The sequence below is a fragment of the Notothenia rossii genome (genome assembly GCF_949606895.1).
Source record: "Notothenia rossii genome assembly, chromosome: 1".
Taxonomy (NCBI): Eukaryota; Metazoa; Chordata; class Actinopteri; order Perciformes; family Nototheniidae; genus Notothenia; species Notothenia rossii.
The window spans coordinates 1405242-1425924 of NC_136912.1; the positions used below are offsets into that span (position 1 = coordinate 1405242).

The following is a 20683-nucleotide window of genomic DNA, read 5'->3' on the forward strand; positions in this document are numbered from 1 at the left end:
GCGTATTATGGGGTATCATCAAATTCCGTTACCATGACGACATATCACTCGCCATCAAACAATGTTTATGATACTGCTGTAACTCCCATGTACGTTGTCCGATCAGCCTGAAACTTCCTACGTTTGACAACGGGTCCTCGAGACACCTACTCGACACGTCAAAGTGCGGACCACAGCCTGCGGACCGTCGAAGACCCGCTCAACAATGCTTGCAAATTTCATTTAAATTGATTCTCAGTTGAAAACTCTGTCTGTGGATCTTCATATCAGAAACATCCCAGATCATTATGAACACTGTGGCTCCTTTCCTTCCTATAGTGACACATCACCACATGGAGACAACATGGGAGATACTGTATACAAAAGCAACACTTATTAGATTTGTGTTTGTATTGCTAGCTAATAATGAAACATGATATACCGCAAAGTGAAACAGAAAACCTGAAATCTAGAGATCTTTGAAGGTGATCTTTTCCAAACACTCGTCCGATGGTCCTTCACTTGTTGTAGAGCTGGCTGTTGATTTATTCTGATGCGAATCTCACACAGTAAGATCTAACAAGGTCTTCTACTAGTGAGCTTATGTTTCATGGTGTGAACATCTAAACTGTACATGGAGTGAAAGGTGATGTTTTCTGGCTCTCTCTGTTTTAAACAGACTTGATTGGCTCTGTCAGCCAGGACAGCTATTAACCAAGACACTGACGAGGACTTTGAAAAGTTATTTATTAAAAAAAACAGTTTGATTAGACTTCTGTAATATCAACAACTCTGCAGTCTGCATGTAACAAATAAGCATGTACACATAGTTGAAGCAGTAATATAGAGCACCTGACCAACGGCTGGTCTTAACGATAAATCATGTTTGACACCTCGACATGATTCACTTCAAGCTGCCAGCAGCTCATTCTCTAAACCTACAAGCTGCTGACTCCTATCTGCTGCTGCTACTGACAACTGACTATAACAACTTTAAGAGTTGAAGGTGAATATATCCACTTCGCATACATCCTGCACAGCCTCGCTCTCCACAGGGACATTTCAACGTCCTTCTTCTTTGTTTCCATCAGGTGAGCGTCTGAAGAGAATCAGAGAGACTTTGAGTAGAGTTACAGCTGGAACTGTGACTCTAAATGTGGAGTGGGCCTGTTTGATCTGATGCAGGAGGCTCTAACCTGACTGGACTTCACACCATGTCTCCCTGCTCCTCTGTGTCTTCTGTCTGTGCTGCAGTGTGTGAGTCGTTCTCATACTCAGGATCAGAGTCCAACTGATGAAGAGATAGAAGACATCATCAGACCCTCGTTCATGAAACCTGCATATACTTTAAGTTTTTATAAAACATTGTTCATATTTTAAAGTTGACCCCAATTATTTATTGGCTAAATTCATTACTGGTTTCAACTCAGGAAGTTGTCTTTAATCACAAGTTCTCTTCACATTGCATTTATGAGCCACAGTATAGCTTTGAGGAAGGGGACATGTTGTCAGGAGGTCCGCTCTCTCTCACCTCTATCTCTTCAGGTGCTTCAGTGGTGGAGCGCAGAGCTTTCTTCTTCCTGGATTAACGACAACAACAAATACAGAGTTTATTTCATAACAGTAAACTAGAAGATGTTAGAAGGAATGTGAAGTGATGGATTTATATGGTTGTACCTCGTCCACAGACTCAGGAGAAACACAGGAATCAGCATCAAGACCCCCAGAGTCGTCCTGATGATATTCACTATCATTGGTGAACTCCCTAGAAACATGAACACATATGTGATACTTCTAACTATAGATTGATGAATCACATAGTCACTGTGATCCACCTCTGACACCATGGAGGTTCCTCCCTGAACACTGACATGTTGAATATGCTTGGGTTGCTTCAGATTACAAAGTGAATCAGGTCTGGTGAATGTAGAGAACTTACTTGTCACAACAATCTGATGAAACGTGGAGTTACTACGTCCTAACTGGTTCTGGGCTCCACAGGAATAACTCCCACTGTGTTCAGCTCTGAAGTCAGTGATGATGAAGATCTGTCCTGAAGCTTTTGGAGAGTCTTCATTCTCCTTGTACCAGGTGTAGTTAGCTGCTGGGTTAGCATCACTGCTACAGGTCAGAGTCACTGAACTGCCCTCCTCTATCTCAGCAGAGGGACTCGCTGACACAGAGGGAGGCTTTGGAGAGTCTGGAGGAGAAGTGTTTAAAGTTATTAACATTAAAGGGTAGATATAACGGCAACTTGCAAATGTCCAGAGACACAAAGCAGGAAACGTTTTTCACAAACACAATGCAACACATGTTAAAGCTTGGAGCGTCTGGAGGAGATAACATGAACACATTTCACATTTAATTCCACAGAGGAAGATGTTTTAATGAACAATAGTTTAATAAAACACAGAGTGGGTGGTTCACTTGATTCCATCCTTTATCAGAAATCTAAACACTTTGAGGGAACGTGTTAGTCTTTATGTGATGGAAGAAGTCTCCTTCATAACTCTCCTTTATTCTTCTTTCTAGTAGCATCCCTCGTAGCTAGATTATATGTGACCTATTTTAAAATCAAACAGAAAACCTGGAGCCCTGGTTCAGTGTCTTTGGACACTGCCATCTGCTGGTGACCTCTGGTGGGTAAATAGATAAATGAGTGCAATGATGATATATGTTATATTGCATGTTAATGTTATTATGTCAGTGGAAGACTTTGAGTAAACTCACACACTGAAGGAGAGGGGAAGTCCTCATGTCCCTTCAAAGCACAGGAATAACTGTCTGCTGACTCATATCTGAAGTCTGCATCAGGAGATGTGTCTTCCTTCACTTCCTGTCTGTTCTTAGACCAGATGTAGGAAGTATGACCAGGTGAACAATTGCTGAGACACTGAAGGAGAGTAGACGATCCTGATCTGCTCACCTGCACCTGGAGATCTGAGTAAAGCTAGAATTAACAACACTGTCATTATGTTCATACATAAATATATATCAAAACATTCACACTATTTGCAAGAAGTTATTGTTATAAACCCAGTGAATGTTACCTGTGACAGACAGAGTGGGTCCAGGATGACCCCAGTATCCATCTCGGTTTGTTTTGATCCTGAAATGGTACACAGCTGAGTCGCTCTCTGTCAGGTTTCTGATTCTCAGAGTGCAGGTGTGGTTAAAACAGAGATACTTTACACGACCTGCATACTCTGAGACTGTTTTCAGATCTACAGGTTCATCATCTTTCTTCTCAGTGAACCAGAATGTTTTCTCTAATGTGTTAACACCACCTTTCCATCTAGATGGGTATGTGAAGCTGCATCTTATCTCCACTGTTGATCCTTTCACTGCACAGATCTCAGTAGAAGAGTAATTCACTCTCCAGCCACGCTGACCCTGAACCACTGAAACACAGAGCACATCAGAAAGTAGAATCAAAGTTAATCTATCAATTGTTGAGAAATTGCCTGAACAGTACTTTCAACAAAGAATGTAAAAATAAACATGTTAGAAGCTTTACTGGATAGAGCAGAAACACACATGTGAATTCCTTCTTAGGCACTTTGAAACCAAACTCTTTGACTTTGTTGTTTCTTAATCAAACCAGGTAGAACTGAAGTCTACGCAGAAAGGGTATGTTCAGTTTGACTCAAGATTGGAAAATGCCTTCATATAAATGAACATGAAGGATTAGCGACCACATTAATTAGAACAGTGTGTGGTTCTCGTTCCAGTTCCCTCTCTGTCTGCTCTGTGGTCAGGTTGCTGCTGAGGGAAGTCTGAACTATAAAGCAGAACACAGAGGTGTGAGCAGCCTCTGTCTGATATACAGCTAAGAAAAAGAAGAAGACTGCTTTTAACTCAGAGCGTGGGAATATAACTCTGAGGTCAGAGAGGAGAGAAGGAACTAGAAGGGTTTGGTGCAGACGTATGATCCATAAGAGTTCAGTCAATATGTTAAGACTTAGAATAAGAATATCTCTCTAAATCACTTCAACTTAATAAAAACAGAGCTGGAGATTCTTTAAAAAAACAAAGCAAAGTGTTTTCACAGAGAGAGGATGGATCAGTTATGCAGACACTATATTCTCAAAGCTTGTAAAGGTGATAAGCAAACTGATATTCTATGCAGATGACTCGAGCAAAGGACAGCGGCATCGCACGACAAGGTCTTCAGAAAATCCATCAAACAAACTAGTAACGTCTTTGAGTTTCTACAATTCTACACAAATACATTTAAAATGTTTCTGCTAGGTTTGCCTTTTACACAAATCCATCCCACGTATTCCAACATGCGATCTGGTTTTACAAGTCCCACATTTCCCAGAATCCCCTCTGTTCATGTGATGAATGTAAGTGTTGATGTACAGTACCTGACCCGGAGAGCAGGAAGACGACTAATCCACTCGCTGCTGCAGTTAGACTCATAGCTGCTGCTCTCATCTCTGTGAGACTATAACACATGTCAGATTAAATAATGTTCACAGGAGGTATACAGAATCATTACATCAATAAACTGTTTCTACTCACAGTGAAGGAGGAACGATGCGTTCAAAGATAACTTTCCTCTGAAGCAATGAGCAGCAGACGGATATCAGGCTGTTAAGAGATTTACTTCCTCTTTAGATTATTAGAATGCATGATGAGCCAAACCCCACTAACACCCACTACACAGTTATGTTTTGTTGTTAAAAATAGACTTTTCTTAAACAAAATAAGCATTAGCTTTAACTTGTTTGGCTGCCGATATACCACTGACATCAGACAATTCAAATTAAGAAGAGAATAACAGTTCATCTCTATGAGCACTGAGGAAGACAGTCTGCCGGTGTAGTGAAGGAACAGGAAGACATTAACCTGTGAAACCACAAGGCAGTTTAACTGAACAGCATAAACAGCACAGTATTCATTATAAGAGAGAATGGAAAATGCCATATAATTTCTCTTGGTTTGTTTCTTCTCTGATCTCTCTGCGGTCAGGGTGCTTCTGTTTCAGAGACATGCAGAACACTGAGACGTGAGAAACTCACATACCTGTTAGTGTCAAGCCAACATGAACACGCACATCACACACATAATCAAGTGGACTGGAAGGAATCACATAATGGTCCGGTAATTATTGTTGAAGACATGCTGGCGACCTCTGGTGGGTAAATAGATACATGAGTGTAAAGATGATATTCACATTTACTTTCATCTGATTGAATGTTTTTATTAATTTGTGTTTATGTAAAGGAGGGGGGAGGGGTAATCATTTATGGAGAGGGAAAGGGTTCTTTTAAATCAGGTAGAGAGCAAAACTGGGTAATCAAGGAGCCAACTGCTAAGTTTAAAACACAATAATTTATTCAGTAGAACATACAAACTTCACTAAGAAAACTAAAATCAGAGCTGTCTAAAATATAATCTCAGTAAAAAGATAGTCTAAAACTATTTTAAAATACAATTAAATGCAGTTAAAACAATACAAAGATTTCAAAATGTTAAACGGGTTAACAGTAGTGATGTTACGCATTACGCCGCGGCTTCGGAGCGTGTGTCGAGTAATCCCCGAAGCTTTTTGTGAAGCATGTATCGAGGCTCGTATCGTTTTGGGACAGTGACGTCATCGATGACAAACGAAGCCTCGCTGCCTGTCGATACCACGTGACTGCTTCAGAAAGCGATTCAGATCGGTTGAACCACAACGCTCATAATACCCATGGTGACACCGTATTACCCCTCCTGTACCCGGGCCCGCTGGTGACACGATGGAATTAAAAGAGCTCAGACCCTCACTTATATAGGAGGTCGGAACATGTCATAAGTATAAATGAATACAAGCATAAATAAATGTAGGAATAAAAACATGAATAAATAGGCCTACAGGAATAAATATGTTCCAGTGTTTTCGGGGAGATTCAGCGTGTCAATGACTTTCTTGTTGTTTATAAAAGCTACAGCTAAATGAGATAATGTAGTTAATAAATGCATTCTTTGATATGTTTTAACTTTCAGCCTCTCATGTTTACCAGCCTCCTTAGGCTTTTCAATCACAATCAACAAAAAAACTAATATTGTTAACATGAAAATATGATTTAGTGTTCGTTGTTTAGAGTTATTCTAAGGCTTTACTCATTGGGAACTCGGTATGAGAGAGCACACTTTTCAGATGTCCAACCTGCCTGTTTACACACTTTGACCAGCAGGGGGTTTGTGTTCTAATGAAGCCCATGATGAAGCCTCATGAGATGAACCCTTTTGCGAACCAATTGGCTGGAAAGCTTCAAAGCTTCATAAGGCTTCATCTCGCCATCAATAGTTAAAAGTATTTTCTCAAAACCAGAGTCTTTTCAGGGCTGCAAAGGTGCTCCGTCGACCCTCTCTTGGACTGCCGTGGTCTCTTAATCCCTTGGTTGCGTGTGCCTCTGCTCCTGCTGCGTTCTGCCTCTGCCGTCTCCTTCAGTCTCTCCCAGTCTCAGTCTGTCCTCTGCTGTCTCCTTCAGTCTCTCCCAGTCTCACGCTGCACGCTGCACGCTGCTGTCTCCTTCAGTCTCTCCCAGTCTCACGCTGCACGCTGCTGTCTCCTTCAGTCTCTCCCAGTCTCAGTCTGTCCTCTGCTACTCTTCTCCTTCCATTTATAGGCAGGGCTGTTGGAGCAAATTGGCTCCAGGTGTGGTCACTCGTTGTCTATCAGGATGGCAAAGCCAATCCAAACATTTCAAAAATAAAAGCATGCAGCAGGAAGTTAAAACCAGTCAGTGGCGTCTCCAGAGTATTTGTGTTGGGTCATCTATGGTAGGGCAAACCCATACAGTGGTGGGGCTCAAGTCAGTATTTGAAATATAATTAAATACACGCTCCCCTTGACAGTGAAACGCCACGCGTGAGGTTTAGATTATTTCCCTGTCTCAATCCAAATTGAAATGTATGAAATAAAAAGGCACATTTGTCTTGTAGTAAATAAAAAGGGCGACCTGGAGCCAATCCTGCAATTCCTCCACAGGTGAAAGAGTTGACATGCTGAAAACCCAACCCCTGCAGGGGGGTCTGGGGGGATTCTCCCCCAGGAGTTTTTTTGAAATACCAACATAAAATACACATTCTGGTGCTCTCTTGAGAAGAAGAATAAATAAATATATTACTACACGACATATTTAAAAAAAAATGAATGCCATTTTAGTTTTTTGTTACTTTGTTCTGAAAGCTGAACCTGCTGCTCCTCACAGAGAGAAGAGGGAAGAGGCTGTGTGACTTTACATTGTGGATAAGGGTGGATAGCCCCCACTGTTCTGTGTGTCAAAATGAAAGACAGCCCACACACCTATCAATCATCAAACCGTGGGGTCTTATTTCATTCCGTGTTGATTTCTATCAACACGTAATGGTGTATCGATGTATATAGATGTACTACAGCAAAAGTATTCTCCGTCGGGACTTCCTGCAACAACACCACGCCGTTATCTTGATTCTGATTGGCCAGAAAACATTATCAAAGATGTTCTATTGAGAAGACGATCACTACGTGACAAAAGTTTTCAAAACCGTTTTTAGTCTTCGGTATTTCCAGACAAGTGGCTACTGAAATCAATCTGACTAACTGCTGTCTGTGTGATTTACTCCGTGCGAGTTGGCGGACATTATTTTGCTTACTTTAACATCATTTTTCATGGTGGGGCTAAGGTGGGGCTAAGCCATTTCTTGGTATGGCTGTAGCCTACCCGAAGAGGTATACCCTACCGTAGTTATTTATTTATAGAGCCCTGGTGAGAAGACCTTTGGAAAAACTGGAAGAAATGCCGCCGAAACTGAATACTTAACGTGGATCATAAATATATCAACAATTAAACAACATCTTCAATTTCTCTTCACATAATACGTCTCCTTGCATTATCAACACTAATTCGGTTGACTTTTACATTTGATCTAATTCATAGATAGGTTATATTTACACCAAAACGGTGCACAGCTGATATAAAAGGACTTGTAGTTTTTAAAGATATTACTGATTTTCTTTGAATATAAGAATGTAAATACTGAGTCTGAAATAGTATAGCAATATGCTGTAAAATTATGTGAAAACATGAATAAAACTACACATCTTCAGATGTTGTACATACATAAGTGTCCTACACTAATAATACAACGTCATTATGGCTTGTGTGCACCGCCTAGTGGTTAAAGCAAGTTATTGAATTATTGTTTTTATGTGTTATATTAGATGAAAAAAATATTAAGAGTACATACTTTCATAGGGGGAAAGCAGAAGGACTGTGATAGAAATATAGAATATAAAAAATCAAGAAGATACTATAAGTGATCTTTACAATAAAACAGTTTAGTGCAGGATGTACAAAGATATTAATATGAGGATGAGCAAAACAGAAAAACTAATTAACCTTTATTCAAACATTAAATAATACTTTAGATTAAGGTCTTCCTTTACATAAGAAAAGAGCTTTGGGGGTATCTACAGATAAATATTAAGCCTGACAAAGTACTTAAGGTCTAATATATTGCTTTCCTGCAATGTTGACTATGTTGAAGCACTTATTAGGGTCTGAGACCTAGGTCGGCGAAGACCCTATTGAAATCGGTCGCGCAGCGACCAATAAACCTGCGAAACACACACAAAACAGGGAAAACGACCGGCAAAAGCACAGAAAAGGTTCGGAAATCATGACGGGTGATAGGCCGCGTGAGCCCAGTCAACTCGCATGATTGATATCGGTAGGATCAATTTAGTTAATAACCATGCAAAACCCACACAAAACAGGGCAAAAGACGGGCAAAAGTGGCCTAAATCATGACAGTAGGTAGCCCACGCCAACCGAGTCACATGGGCGCTCGGGCCATCCTAGGCCGTCCATAAACATGATTGATATCGGTCCGATTATTATTATTATTATTATTCTTCTTCTGATTATTATTTGAATACATTGCGCGCACTTTTGACCCCCGCAACATATGTGAAAACTCACCAAATTTCGCATGCGCATCACAAGTCGTGAAAATAGCGATGTGTAATTGGTACCGGAACTTTGCGTAAAAAATTGCGTAGACCACGCCCACTTCCGTTTTTAACGTTAACTCCCCCTACTTTAACTTTCAAGTAAACCAACGAAACTCGCTACGCATATCTAGGGTGCGGAGACGAGCAAAAAAGCCTCTTGGAGGGGTATAAAATAACGTACAGCAAGTCGGCCATTTTGAATTTGGCGTTGGAAAAACGCGATTTATCGCGTTTCTCGTCCTCCGCACTTTAACGAACTCCTCCTAGGGAATTTATCCGTACGACTCCAAATTCGTCGGGTAGCTTCTCGACAAATGGGCGATCTAAAGTTATCACGGAACATTTTTGGGCGATCTAAAGTTATCACGGAACTTTTTTTCTTTCGCACGGCGCAGCCGTGATTTGGCGCCAAAGTTCGCGTTCGCTCGATGCTAGGCCATCCCTCGCCATGGAACACGATGATGTCATAATTCAAACTGACATGCTCAGAACGCCACCAAACTTCACATGATGATTAACACTGCGGCCCTGAACAGCTCTACGTCAAATCCGATGTTACTTAATATGGCGTTACCATGGCAACGGATCCCTCGCCATAACACACGGTGTCGCTGTAACTCCAATGGACACGGTCCCATCGTCCCCCAATCTTCACTTTTATATCACCGGTGAATGCCTCAACAGCTCTACATGAAATCTGAGATCTCATCGTATGCCGTTTCCATGGCAACGAATCCCTCGCCAAAAAACACGATGTTCTGTTAACTCAATGGAAAATCGTCCAAACGGCACCAGACTTCATATGATGGGTGATGGTCAGGCCCTAAACAGCTCTATGCCAATTATGGGATGTCATCGTATGCCGTTTCCATGGCAACGCATCCCTCGCCATACAACTCTATGTTGTCGTAATTCAATGGAAAATCGTCCAAACGCCACCAGACTTCATATGATGGGTGATGGTCAGGCCCTAAACAGCTCTATGCCAATTATGGGATGTCATCATTTGCCGTTTCCATGGCAACGCATCCCCCTCCATAAAACCCAATGTTGTCTTAACTCAATGGAAAATGGTCCAAACGGCACCAGACTTCAGATCACAGTTAATGGTCCGGCCCTCAACACCTCAATGTCACAATAGTGAGTTTTCCTCAAAAGCTGTTGCCATGGCAACGCATCCCTCACCAAAATACCCGATGTTCTGTTAACTCAATGGAAAATCGTCCAAACGGCACCAGACTTCATATGATGGGTGACGGTCAGGCCCTGAACAGCTCTAACTCCATTATGGGGTGTCATCATATGCCGTTGCCATGGCGACAGATCCCTCGCCATGAAACACGGTGTTGTGTTAACTCAATGGAAAATCGTCCAAACGGCAACAGACTTCAGATGATGGCTAATGGTCCGGCCCTCAACAGCTCTACGCCAATTATGCGATGTCATCATATGCCGTTTCCATGGCAACGCATCCCTCACCAAAATACCCGATGTTGTGTTAACTCAATGGCAAATTGTCCAAACGGCACCACACTTCAGATGACAGTTGATGGTCCGGCCCTCAACACCTCAATATCACAATAGTGAGTTTTCCTCAAAAGCTGTTGCCATGGCAATGCATCCCTCGCCGTTAAGCACGATATTGCTAAAACTCCTGTTTAAATGTTCAAAAAGTGTTCAAATTTCACATGTGTGCTAACGGTCAACCCCTCGAGACATATATGTGTCAGTTTTGAGATTTCGTCAAATGTCGTTGCTATGGTAACTAAATGGTCGCCGTGAAACACGGTTCTCTCATAACTCCAGTTAACTTGCTCCAAACGGCGCAAAACTTCACAGGTTTGATAACGATGCAGCCCTCAACACATCTAGGCATATTATGGGGTGTCATCAAATTCCGTTGCCATGGCGACAGATCACTCCCCATCAAACACAATGTTTGTGATACTGCTGTAACTCCTGTGTACGTTGTCCGATCGGCCTGAAACTTCCCACGTTTGCCAACGGCCGAGTCCTCGAGACATCTGCCTGACGTCGACGTGCGGACAACAGCCTGCGGAGCGTCGAAGACCCGCTCAACGCTGCTCGCAGCTTTAATTTTAACTGATATTATACACATTAAGTATACTCTTATGTAGATAGTATAAGAAATGTGCAGAATATGACGTTTAATGCTGGAGGTATACACACATATTGATAGATGTCTTGTAATACACTGTTGAGGAACCTGTGACCCAAGTTTTTCATTCATTGCATAACTACACCGTAGTTGTGTATATGATATGTCAATAAATCTTAGAAAATCTTGAAATCTTGAAAGGGATGTGCAAAACAGCCATTATACAGTCTTTAATGAACTATTAGTAGAGAATAACGAGTAATGAATATACTTTATAGAGATCTGCAGATAAATGTTTAGTCTTCTCAAGCACCAACTATCAAATATCTCTCCTGATTGTTGGAACTGGACAATCACCTTCCCTGAATTTTACTCAGGTGTAACTAAAGTCTGTTTATATTTCACATCATTAATCAGAATCTGCAAAGTAACTCAAATAAATGTAGTGGAGTAAAAATACCAGGTTAACCTCTGAATTGCAGTGGAGTAGAATTACAAAGTAACAATGAGCTGTCATGTGGGTATATATTAATGCTGCGCATTATGGACACAAGCGATTTTCACCAATTTATTAATTATATGTTTTACATTTGATAACACCAATGTGTTTAATACTGGCAACTTCTAATTGTGGGAAAAACGAAAACGTTCAGTAGAGACGTCCCATAGAACATTTTGTGAAACACAATATCCAGCATGTAGTTCTGGGGCGGCGTTCGATTCCAGTTTTGGATAGTCTGGCGTGGTTTCGTTCCATTTGAAACAGCTGTTTGATGCTCAACGTAACCTTGGCGCACTGCCACTCCAACATCCAATCCCAGAGCTTGAAGATTAATCATGGGGACAGTAGTCCTAAACGATAGCTGGGGATTATGGGTAGTGTAGTGTCTTCGGCCATCCTAAACTCAGAAAGGTTTTTCGGATTTCATATCGCATTAACACCATATCCCTACATGCACTGCGGTTAAAACATCCAATCAGCGAGCTTAAACCATAGCTGAGGATCTTGGGTAATCAGTTCAGTGGCTGTGTATCGCAATGATGCTCGAAATGTCCCTTATAGGCCTACGTCTGTTTCCGGTTATTTTTATTTTGAAATTCAGTTCCTGACGGACGCCAAAAAAGCCAGAGGTTATAGAATCAAACAAATAAATAAAAACAAGGATAATTGTGTGATATCGATGAGTAAATAACAGTGTGTTATTTAGAAAATAATAAGAAAAAAAAGAAAAAAAGATTTGAAAAAATACAGATTTCAGTATTCTGAGGCTCTGAGCCCCATTTATTTTCCTCCGTCTTTTTTCGCCACAGATTTTGGGAATTGGTCCGTGCGCAAAGCATTGTGGGGATTTTAAGACCGCGGTGTCTACACATGTGCAGCCTCGAAATTTCCAGCAACGAATTACGCCGGCCTCGGTAGAATTCCAAGGATCCTGGACATTGGAACAGTCCTTCGGCGGCACTCGATGACGTAGTATCCTTGAAATAGTGGCTCTGGAGCAGCTTTACTCGACATTGAGAAACACCCTGAATCAGATGGAGCAGACAATAACCCAAACACTTTCATTGAAGAAGAGTGTTGCTGAAGATGCCTTAGCAGACCCGTCCACACCATGAAGAAGACATAGATGATGATGATGTTATCATTGACCCAAACTACAATCCATCCTCTGAGTCGTCTGTCCCTAAAAATGAAGACAGTCTGGCGGCAACTTCAGAACATTATGGTCCTCATCTAGAGGATGTGTATGAAAACAATACGGTCAAAAGGAAACAACATAAATACCTCAGCCCAGAAACATGGAAGCAAAATGAATCCAAGAAGAAACATCTCAAAGGAATGACATACAAGGCCAAAGGTGGCAAAGAAATAGCTGCAAAGGCTATGGGCAATTCGAAGTTCCTGTCAACGAGTCACGACTCGAGACTGTCAATCCATTGCAGTGGATATTTCAGAAAGTTTGGTCACAAAGGTTGCCATGAAGCAAAAGAAGGGAAGTTGGTGAGGGATCCAGGCGCAGTTCATCGTTTTCCTACCAACTGAAACTTCAGGATGGAACAAATCTTAAAGTGTGCAAAGCTTTTTTTCTTCTACACTTGGTATCCCTGAAAGAACCATTACACTGGCTGAACAAAGATACCATCGACCATGAGGAACAAGTGGCAGACCCGCCAACTACATTTCCACCTAAGAATGGCAAAAATGCAAAGCTGGAAATTGCTGTTGCAGATTTCCTTAAGGACTGGTTATAGGATCTGCCCACTGTTGATTCGCACTACTGCCTACAAAGACAAGAAGTTCCTTCACCCAGGCACAACCATCTCCCAACTACATCGGGAATATCAACAGGCAGCTGAAACTGCTGAAGTTGCTCTGCCAATCAAGGAGAGGAAGTTTCAGGACCTTCCGTCCATGAAACATGTCATGCCCTTCGAGTGTCATCAGCTTTTTAACAATTTGCCACATAATTACACACAGACACACACACACACACACACACACACACACACACACACACACACACACACACACACACACACACACACACACACACACACACACACACACACACACACACACACACACACACACACACACACACACACACACACACACACACACACACACACACACACACACACACACACACCAAGATGACTGAGAAAGGTTCAGGGGAGATACTGATTTAAATGGAAAAGGGTTAGCTACAATCAAAAACACAGCAAAGAAGAGCTGGAGGGAGTAGTGAGGAGAGGCACATGCCTCCTCAGTGTTTGATTTACTTGCCTTTTTTTCTATTTAGCTAAGAGTGATTTAAGTTGTACCTTTTGAGCTTGCTATATTGAATTAAAGGGCCAACCACGGCCAAACTGCCCTCTGTTTCCTGAGTCTCTGTATGCTCCTCTAGCATTTTAAACTGTTAGTGGCTGACCCAGCCCCATGGTCTGTCACAGTAATGCGGGAAAGAGAAGTGCACTGTTTTGCCTAAGTCACTTTCTCCAGAAGTAATAAGGCCTAAGTCTTATTTTACACAATTGACAGACAGTGTTATTTGTATGTCAATTGTCATATATTGTCATAACCTTTTTGTGTGAAATAATTGATATATATCATATATTCTATATTTGGTTAAGTTTTTTCAGTTTCTTGAAAAAATTTCAAATATGACTTAGGCCATTAGTTTAAGAAGGTGACGATAGGTTAAAGAGTTGGAATGATGTGATGATTTATACTCATGTACAGTAGGTGGCGGTATGCACTTTTTAAGTTGTTTGCAATCCGCCAAAAACAAGAGAAGAAGAAGAAGAAGGCAAGTCCGGATGCCAATCGTTCTTAAAACCAGCTTTTATTTTGACGTCCTCAAACTGCACCGGAAGTGAAGTTCCCAGCTCTTTCTAACCTGGATCGAGGTGGCGTATCGTCGCTACGGTTCTCTCTCTCTCTGTGTTCCTGAGAAAGTGTGTGTGAGCTCCAGCTCTACTGATCCATCATCTCTGTGTTCCTGAGAAAGTGTGTGTGAGCTCCAGCTCTACTGATCCATCATCTCTGTGTTTGGATAAACCTCCGAATGGACTCTGTGCTCTTTTTTCTGGAGCGTTTACCTCGGACTATAGGAGCTAGCTTAGCATGCTAGCTGGAAACACGTTAGCAAAGCTAGTCAGATTGAGAGTTTGACGGAGAGAGAAACGGTGTGTTTAACGGAGTCTGCAGGAAAAGGTGATCTAGGAAACATGAGTAAAGTCCAAATGCTGCTGTCGTTGAAGAAGCAGCGACTCACTGCTGAAGAGATATTTGCTCTGTTTGAACAAACAGTAGCAGAGCTCGAGGAGGAGCTGTCTCTTTCCAAAGAGGAGAACAAGAGACTCCAGAAACTTCTGGACGCTGTTTTACAGCCTCAGCTTCGGATACACAGAGCAGGTCTGTTCCCTTTACCCTTAATTAACACTTTACACTCTTCAGTAGCACTTTATTATCACATTAATAACACTTTAGACCCTTTGTCAGCACTTGCTGCAGGTAAGTAAAAGTACAAACACCACACTGTGAAAATCCTCCATTACAAGTTAAAGCATTTCATATCTTTAAGTTTATCTTATTTAAGTAAAAGTATGTAAGTATTATGAGACACATGTATTTTATTATAATAATTAAAATGTATTACGGAAGAGCAAACCTACCAAAATAAATATATTTATAAAAATACATGGATTGAATAATATGCCATTTAATGTAATGATTTAAATATTACCCATACATGTAGGCACTAGTTGGTTAAATGTGACATACATTGATACTTTAGTTTTAATGTGCTTCTTTATTCACTTTTTCTTTTTAAATGTGTAAAAGCAAATAAAAACAAATACTTTGGATTAATTGAAATGGCGCGAGAATAATTCATAAAGAAATCAATCAATAAATATGTTCAATAATAAATTAAACACATCTAAAATGTTACTTGATAAAGAATAGGTGAACTAGTACAAAGGTCATTAAGTAATTAAAACGTTAATATAAATTAATGTAAAATCTCATCAATCAATTATTGCCAACATGTATTTATAATATATTCTGTATATATACAGTGCATGACATTAAGGATTTTGGGAGTGGCCCTGTGGGCCATCTAAGCTAATTAACAGATGGCCCTGAGCCCAACAGAGATTGCCCTGAAAAATGCGGCGGCCGAAGGGTTTGGGGGGCCTCCCCTACAACATTTAGATGTTTGCAGGTCTTAGATGCTGTCTAGTGCATTCTCTAGACTGAATTATAAGATGAACCACCACAATATTATATTGTACAATTTCAATTTTATTCTTCATTTCACTTGTTTGTTTGTTCTTGTTTGTGTTTGCTCGCTTGCATGCCCTGCATAGCTATAAGAAATACTTAAGTTGTTGGTCAAGACACTTTCCATCTGATGAAGGCAAATACCTTCATCTAATGTTAAAAATGTTTGTAATGTTATCTACTGTAAGTTGGTGGAACGAATGCCTCCTCATCCGGAAGCTGACCGAGCAGACCCGAGCAACAGTCGAGAAGAGCCGAGCGCATCCGCGAAGCATACAAAATGGCGACGTCACAGTTCCCGTTAACCGGCAAATCTAAATCTCTTCGGTCAAAATAATTTCCCTTCAGCGCAATACCGCTTAAATTGCGCCACTTATGTGACAGACAAGAAGAGTATGTGACAGACAAGAATAGTCAATTCTAATGTCTAACACTTAATGTGGAGAAAGAGATGTCCTGTATGGGTTGATTGTGCGTTGATCTGTTGGTAATGCCTCGGGGTTCCGGTGGGCATGTAAACAAATGCATAATGCTGCGCTATACTTTGCGGCCTCACCCAGTTGCATAGCGACACTTATTGTTTAGGTTTCTTTTAATAAGCAGGTAGTCATATCATTAGCTAGAACTAGCTGGATCTGATCGATATGGACATAAACGCGAGTGAAGTCTAATCTGACGGGAGAGAGAGATCAGCTGCTGCTGATGAGTCGGCACGCAGCTCTGCATGATCACATGCAGCGGTGAGCGGACAAAACACACACTTCACGTTAGAATATCACACGTAGCTATTTTAATTACCTCTCAAACTACCGTAACTAGTTATAGATATGTTTAGTTTTACTGTCGGGTCACTCATTACTGGATCCGCGAGCTGCATGATACTGGCATAATAGATTGCCCGATCGGGCAACCAGCAGGTGAGGCTTCATGGCCCGAACTAAATACTAGATGGCCCCGGGCCATCGGGCAGTCCTTAATGTCGAGCCCTTTCTTGATTTTTTTAACACTTTTTTGTTAACTAGATAATTCCATATGTGTTCTTTCATAGTTTTGATGTCTTCAGTATTAATCTATAAAGTAGAAACAAATTAAAATAAACACAAACCATTGAATGAGAAGGTGTCTAAACCTTTGACTGGTACTGTATATAAAAAACACACATATTTTAATATTTAGCAGGTTCCCTCATCTATAATCATTTATACAAGCGCAACTTTGAACATGTACCACAGTGAAATGCAACATACGAAATAATCAAGAAACATCATAAATTAAACACTGACAGGGAACATTTTACTGCACCATCATTACTGTTACATAAGAAGGTGCCGTCAAATGTTCTGATGATACTTGCATACTTTTACTTAAATAAGCTTTGAATGCAGGATTTTAATTTGTAACAGAGTATTTTAAGTCTATACTGTAGGCGTAGTGTATCTGTGAACGATCCCAAATACAATTCCTTGTTTATTGCAGCTAGTGCTACGCCAGAAGAAAAAAACCTTTTTTCATTTTCAAAGGGGCTGGGCTACATAAGATGAATTGAGACAACACAAATACACATTAAGTGGGACAAAGAAAGATAATGTGAAAATATAAAAACAAAGGCATTAATTAGGGCTGAAAAATGTCTCCCATTGTAATGGTGATTAGATTTTTAAATGCTAACACTTAACAGTTTGTTCTGACTGCGTTTCCTGTTTCCTGCAGACGTCCAGCAGCTGGTGGTGGTTAAAGAAGAGCTTCTCCCTGACCAGCAGGAGTGGAGCACCAGTCTGGGCCAGGAGGACCCAGAGCCCCCCCCACACATTAAGCAGGAACAGGAGGAACTCAGGGTCAGTGAGGAGGTGGAGGAGGCTGATATCACCAAGTCCACTTTCACTCCTGACCCTGTGAAGAGTGAAGATGATAAAGAGAAACCTCAGTCCTCTCAGCCTCATCAAAGACAAACTGAACACATGGAAACAGAAGCTGATGGAGATGACTGTCGAGGACCAGAACCAGCCAGAAACTCAGATCCAGAGAGCAGTTTACAACCAAAGACTGAGGACCACACTGAAGACTCTTCTGAACCTGACACTGAAGACAGTGCTGATTGGAAAGAGACCAGAGAACCTGCGTCAGGCTCAAACTCACTGAAAAATAGACATGAATCTTTCAGTGATTCACGACCTAGTGCTGAAAAGAAACCATTCAGCTGCTCAGTCTGTAAGAAAGCTTTTTCAAAGAGTGGAAATTTAAAGAAACACATGAGAGTCCACACAGGAGAGAAACCCTTTAGCTGTACAGTCTGTACGAAAGCTTTTTCACATAGTGGACATTTAAAGGAACACATGAGAGGCCACACAGAAGAGAAACCACACAGCTGTTCAGTCTGTAAGAAAGCTTTTTCACTGAATGGACATTTAAAGGCGCACATGAAAGTCCACACAGGAGAGAAACCACACAGCTGCTCAGTCTGTAAAAAAGCTTTTTCACGGAATGATCATTTAAAGGCACACATGAAAGTCCACACAGGAGAGAAACCACACAGCTGCTCAGTCTGTAAAAAAGCTTTTTCACGGAATGATCATTTAAAGAAACACATGAGTCCACACAGGAGAGAAACCCTTTAGCTGTACAGTCTGTAAGAAAGCGTTTTCACAGAGTGGAAGTTTAAAGGACCACATGAGAGTCCACACAGGAGAGAAACCCTTTAGCTGCTCAGTCTGTAAGAAAGCTTTTTCATATAGTGGAAGTTTAAAGTCACACATGAGGGTCCACACAGGAGAGGAAGAATAGAGCTGCAATGTTTGTGACAAAACGTTTAAATGGCCTAATCGTTTCAAAAGACATAAGTGTGTTGGTCGTCAGCTGCTTCTGTAACTGTAAGGGAATACATTTGTCTATTTTGTGTCCTGATGACCTAATGCCGTTTCATGTAATACGTTACTCCCTAAGCCTGATTTCACCCACCTGCAACCGATTCACTAATAATCACAAATGTTCATTTCTTTGACCCCTTGACTCGACAACTTTCTTATTTATTTTTATTTTTTTATTTATTTTTTTATTTTTTTATTTTTTTTAGCATTACAATGTTTTTTTATTTAAATGTATGTAACAATGTAACCTTAGAAAAGAAAACATTTTTTTTTTTTTTTTTTTTGAACAATGTTTTTTATTAATTTTTCAATAAAAACATACAAAAACATAAAAAAAAAAAACACAATAACACATGTCACACTATTTACACAATGAAAAACAGTCAAACCTCACTGCATACACAAATACAAAATCAGTAAAAATATACATATTGAAAACAATAATCACAAATAGGTAAATACAAATAATAAATACAATTGTCACACTGTCTCAATGATAAATCAAATCTACTGTTGCCTGAGAAAGTCCATTAAGGCTGTCCACACCTCTTCGAATTTCTGCAATTTACCCCTAATTACATAGGTTAGTTTTTCTAATGTAACACACATAGCCATTTCTCTAATCCAAGATTGTGTAGAGGATACTTCAGTCTCTTTCCAAGATAAAGCAATCATCCTCCTGGCCTGCAGGAGGCCAAAGGTGATCAGAGTCTTACACTTGGAGTTAATAGAAAGGCAATCCGGGTATATCCCTAAAATGCAAAGTTTTGGTATGCAAGGTACCTGAATACCTGTGATTCTACTTAGAATGTGGGTTACTCTTTTCCAAAAATCTACCAGCTTAGGACATTCCCATACACAATGGATCAAAGTACCTTTCTCAGTCAAACATTTCACACATGTATCTGGAATGTCAGGGGACCATTTATTGAGTTTCTCAGGGGTTATGTATGTTCTCATTAGCCATTTGTGTTGTAGCAGTTTCATTCGCGTATTAATGGTTTGTGATTGAGCTTTCAAACAGGCTGACGTCCACTCAGCTTCTCCGATATCTTCCTCAATATCTAAACTCCATGCTCTCCTTCTATCATGACTAGACTCCTCGTCGTGCGAGACAAGTGCTGTGTATAGAATAGAGATTTGACGTTTCCCATTCATGTGTTTCAACACAATGTCCTCAAGGCAGGACAGAGGTGGTTCATGTATAGTCTGGTGCTGCTTTGATGAAATGAAATGCTTCAATTGTAAGTATTTAAAGAAGTGTTTTTTTGGAATTGAGTATTTTAAACAAAGGTCATTAAATGTTAGTAAAATGTTGTCAACATATAAATCTCCAATTTTTTGCACCCCCCTGTCAGCCCAGACCTGAAAACCACCATCTGCCCTGCCAGGGGCAAACTGCGCATTATGCCAAATAGGTGAAAATTGAGAGATGGGGGGAGTGTCGCCAAAATGTCTATGAGCCTTAAACCATATATCCACCGAGTTTTTTAAGAATGGGTTTGTTGTTTTTTTCTTTAAAGTTTTAACATCTGCTGAATATAAATATAGACTTAATGGAAGCTTAGGTACTGATGCTTGTTCAATATAAACCCATGTTGGAGGAGAGTTTGTGACAAAATAAAACATAGCACTACGCAGCTGAGCGGCCCAGTAATACCACTGTAAACTGGGCATCTGTAATCCACCCCTATCATAAGGCAAGTACAATAATCTGAGTCTCAGTCTGGGTTTTCTATTGTTCCAGATAAATCTACTAAATGCAGTATTCATTTCTTTAAAAAACGATTTTGGTAGTGGCATTGGGAGTGACTGAAAAAGATATAAGAACTTTGGTAATATAGTCATCTTAATTATGTTGATCCGACCAATCATTGATATTGGCATTGTTGTCCATTTTTCAAGTAGGTCTTGTACCTCTCTTATCAACGGGTCGTAGTTTG

At 40.6% G+C, this 20683-nt stretch overlaps 2 protein-coding genes and 1 long non-coding RNA gene across 3 annotated transcripts; 1 reads left to right on the top strand and 2 right to left on the bottom strand.

The window, feature by feature from the left end:
- Positions 1-733: 733 nt before the first annotated feature.
- Positions 734-1746, bottom strand: LOC307016019. Its single transcript, XR_013801713.1, has 3 exons — positions 1657-1746; positions 1511-1559; positions 734-1270 (listed from the first exon to the last, which is right to left on the bottom strand). It is a non-coding gene; the product is annotated as an uncharacterized lncRNA (long non-coding RNA).
- Positions 1747-1800: 54 nt separating this feature from the next.
- LOC307045109 (sialic acid-binding Ig-like lectin 14) lies at positions 1801-13999 on the bottom strand (the record flags this gene model as incomplete). The annotated part of the gene is made up of 5 exons (XM_079690616.1): positions 1801-1871; positions 1919-2179; positions 2710-2919; positions 3030-3421; positions 13914-13999. The coding sequence occupies 5 exons, from the start codon at positions 13997-13999 to the stop codon at positions 1801-1803; spliced, it is 1020 nt and encodes a 339-aa protein (XP_079546742.1).
- Positions 14000-14506: 507 nt separating this feature from the next.
- On the top strand, positions 14507-20109 carry LOC307045115 (uncharacterized protein; the record flags this gene model as incomplete). Its single annotated transcript, XM_079690635.1, has 3 exons — positions 14507-15006; positions 17587-17904; positions 20099-20109. Exons 1-3 carry the CDS (start codon positions 14820-14822, stop codon positions 20107-20109), a joined length of 516 nt encoding a protein of 171 aa, XP_079546761.1. The 5' UTR covers positions 14507-14819.
- Positions 20110-20683: the final 574 nt, after the last annotated feature.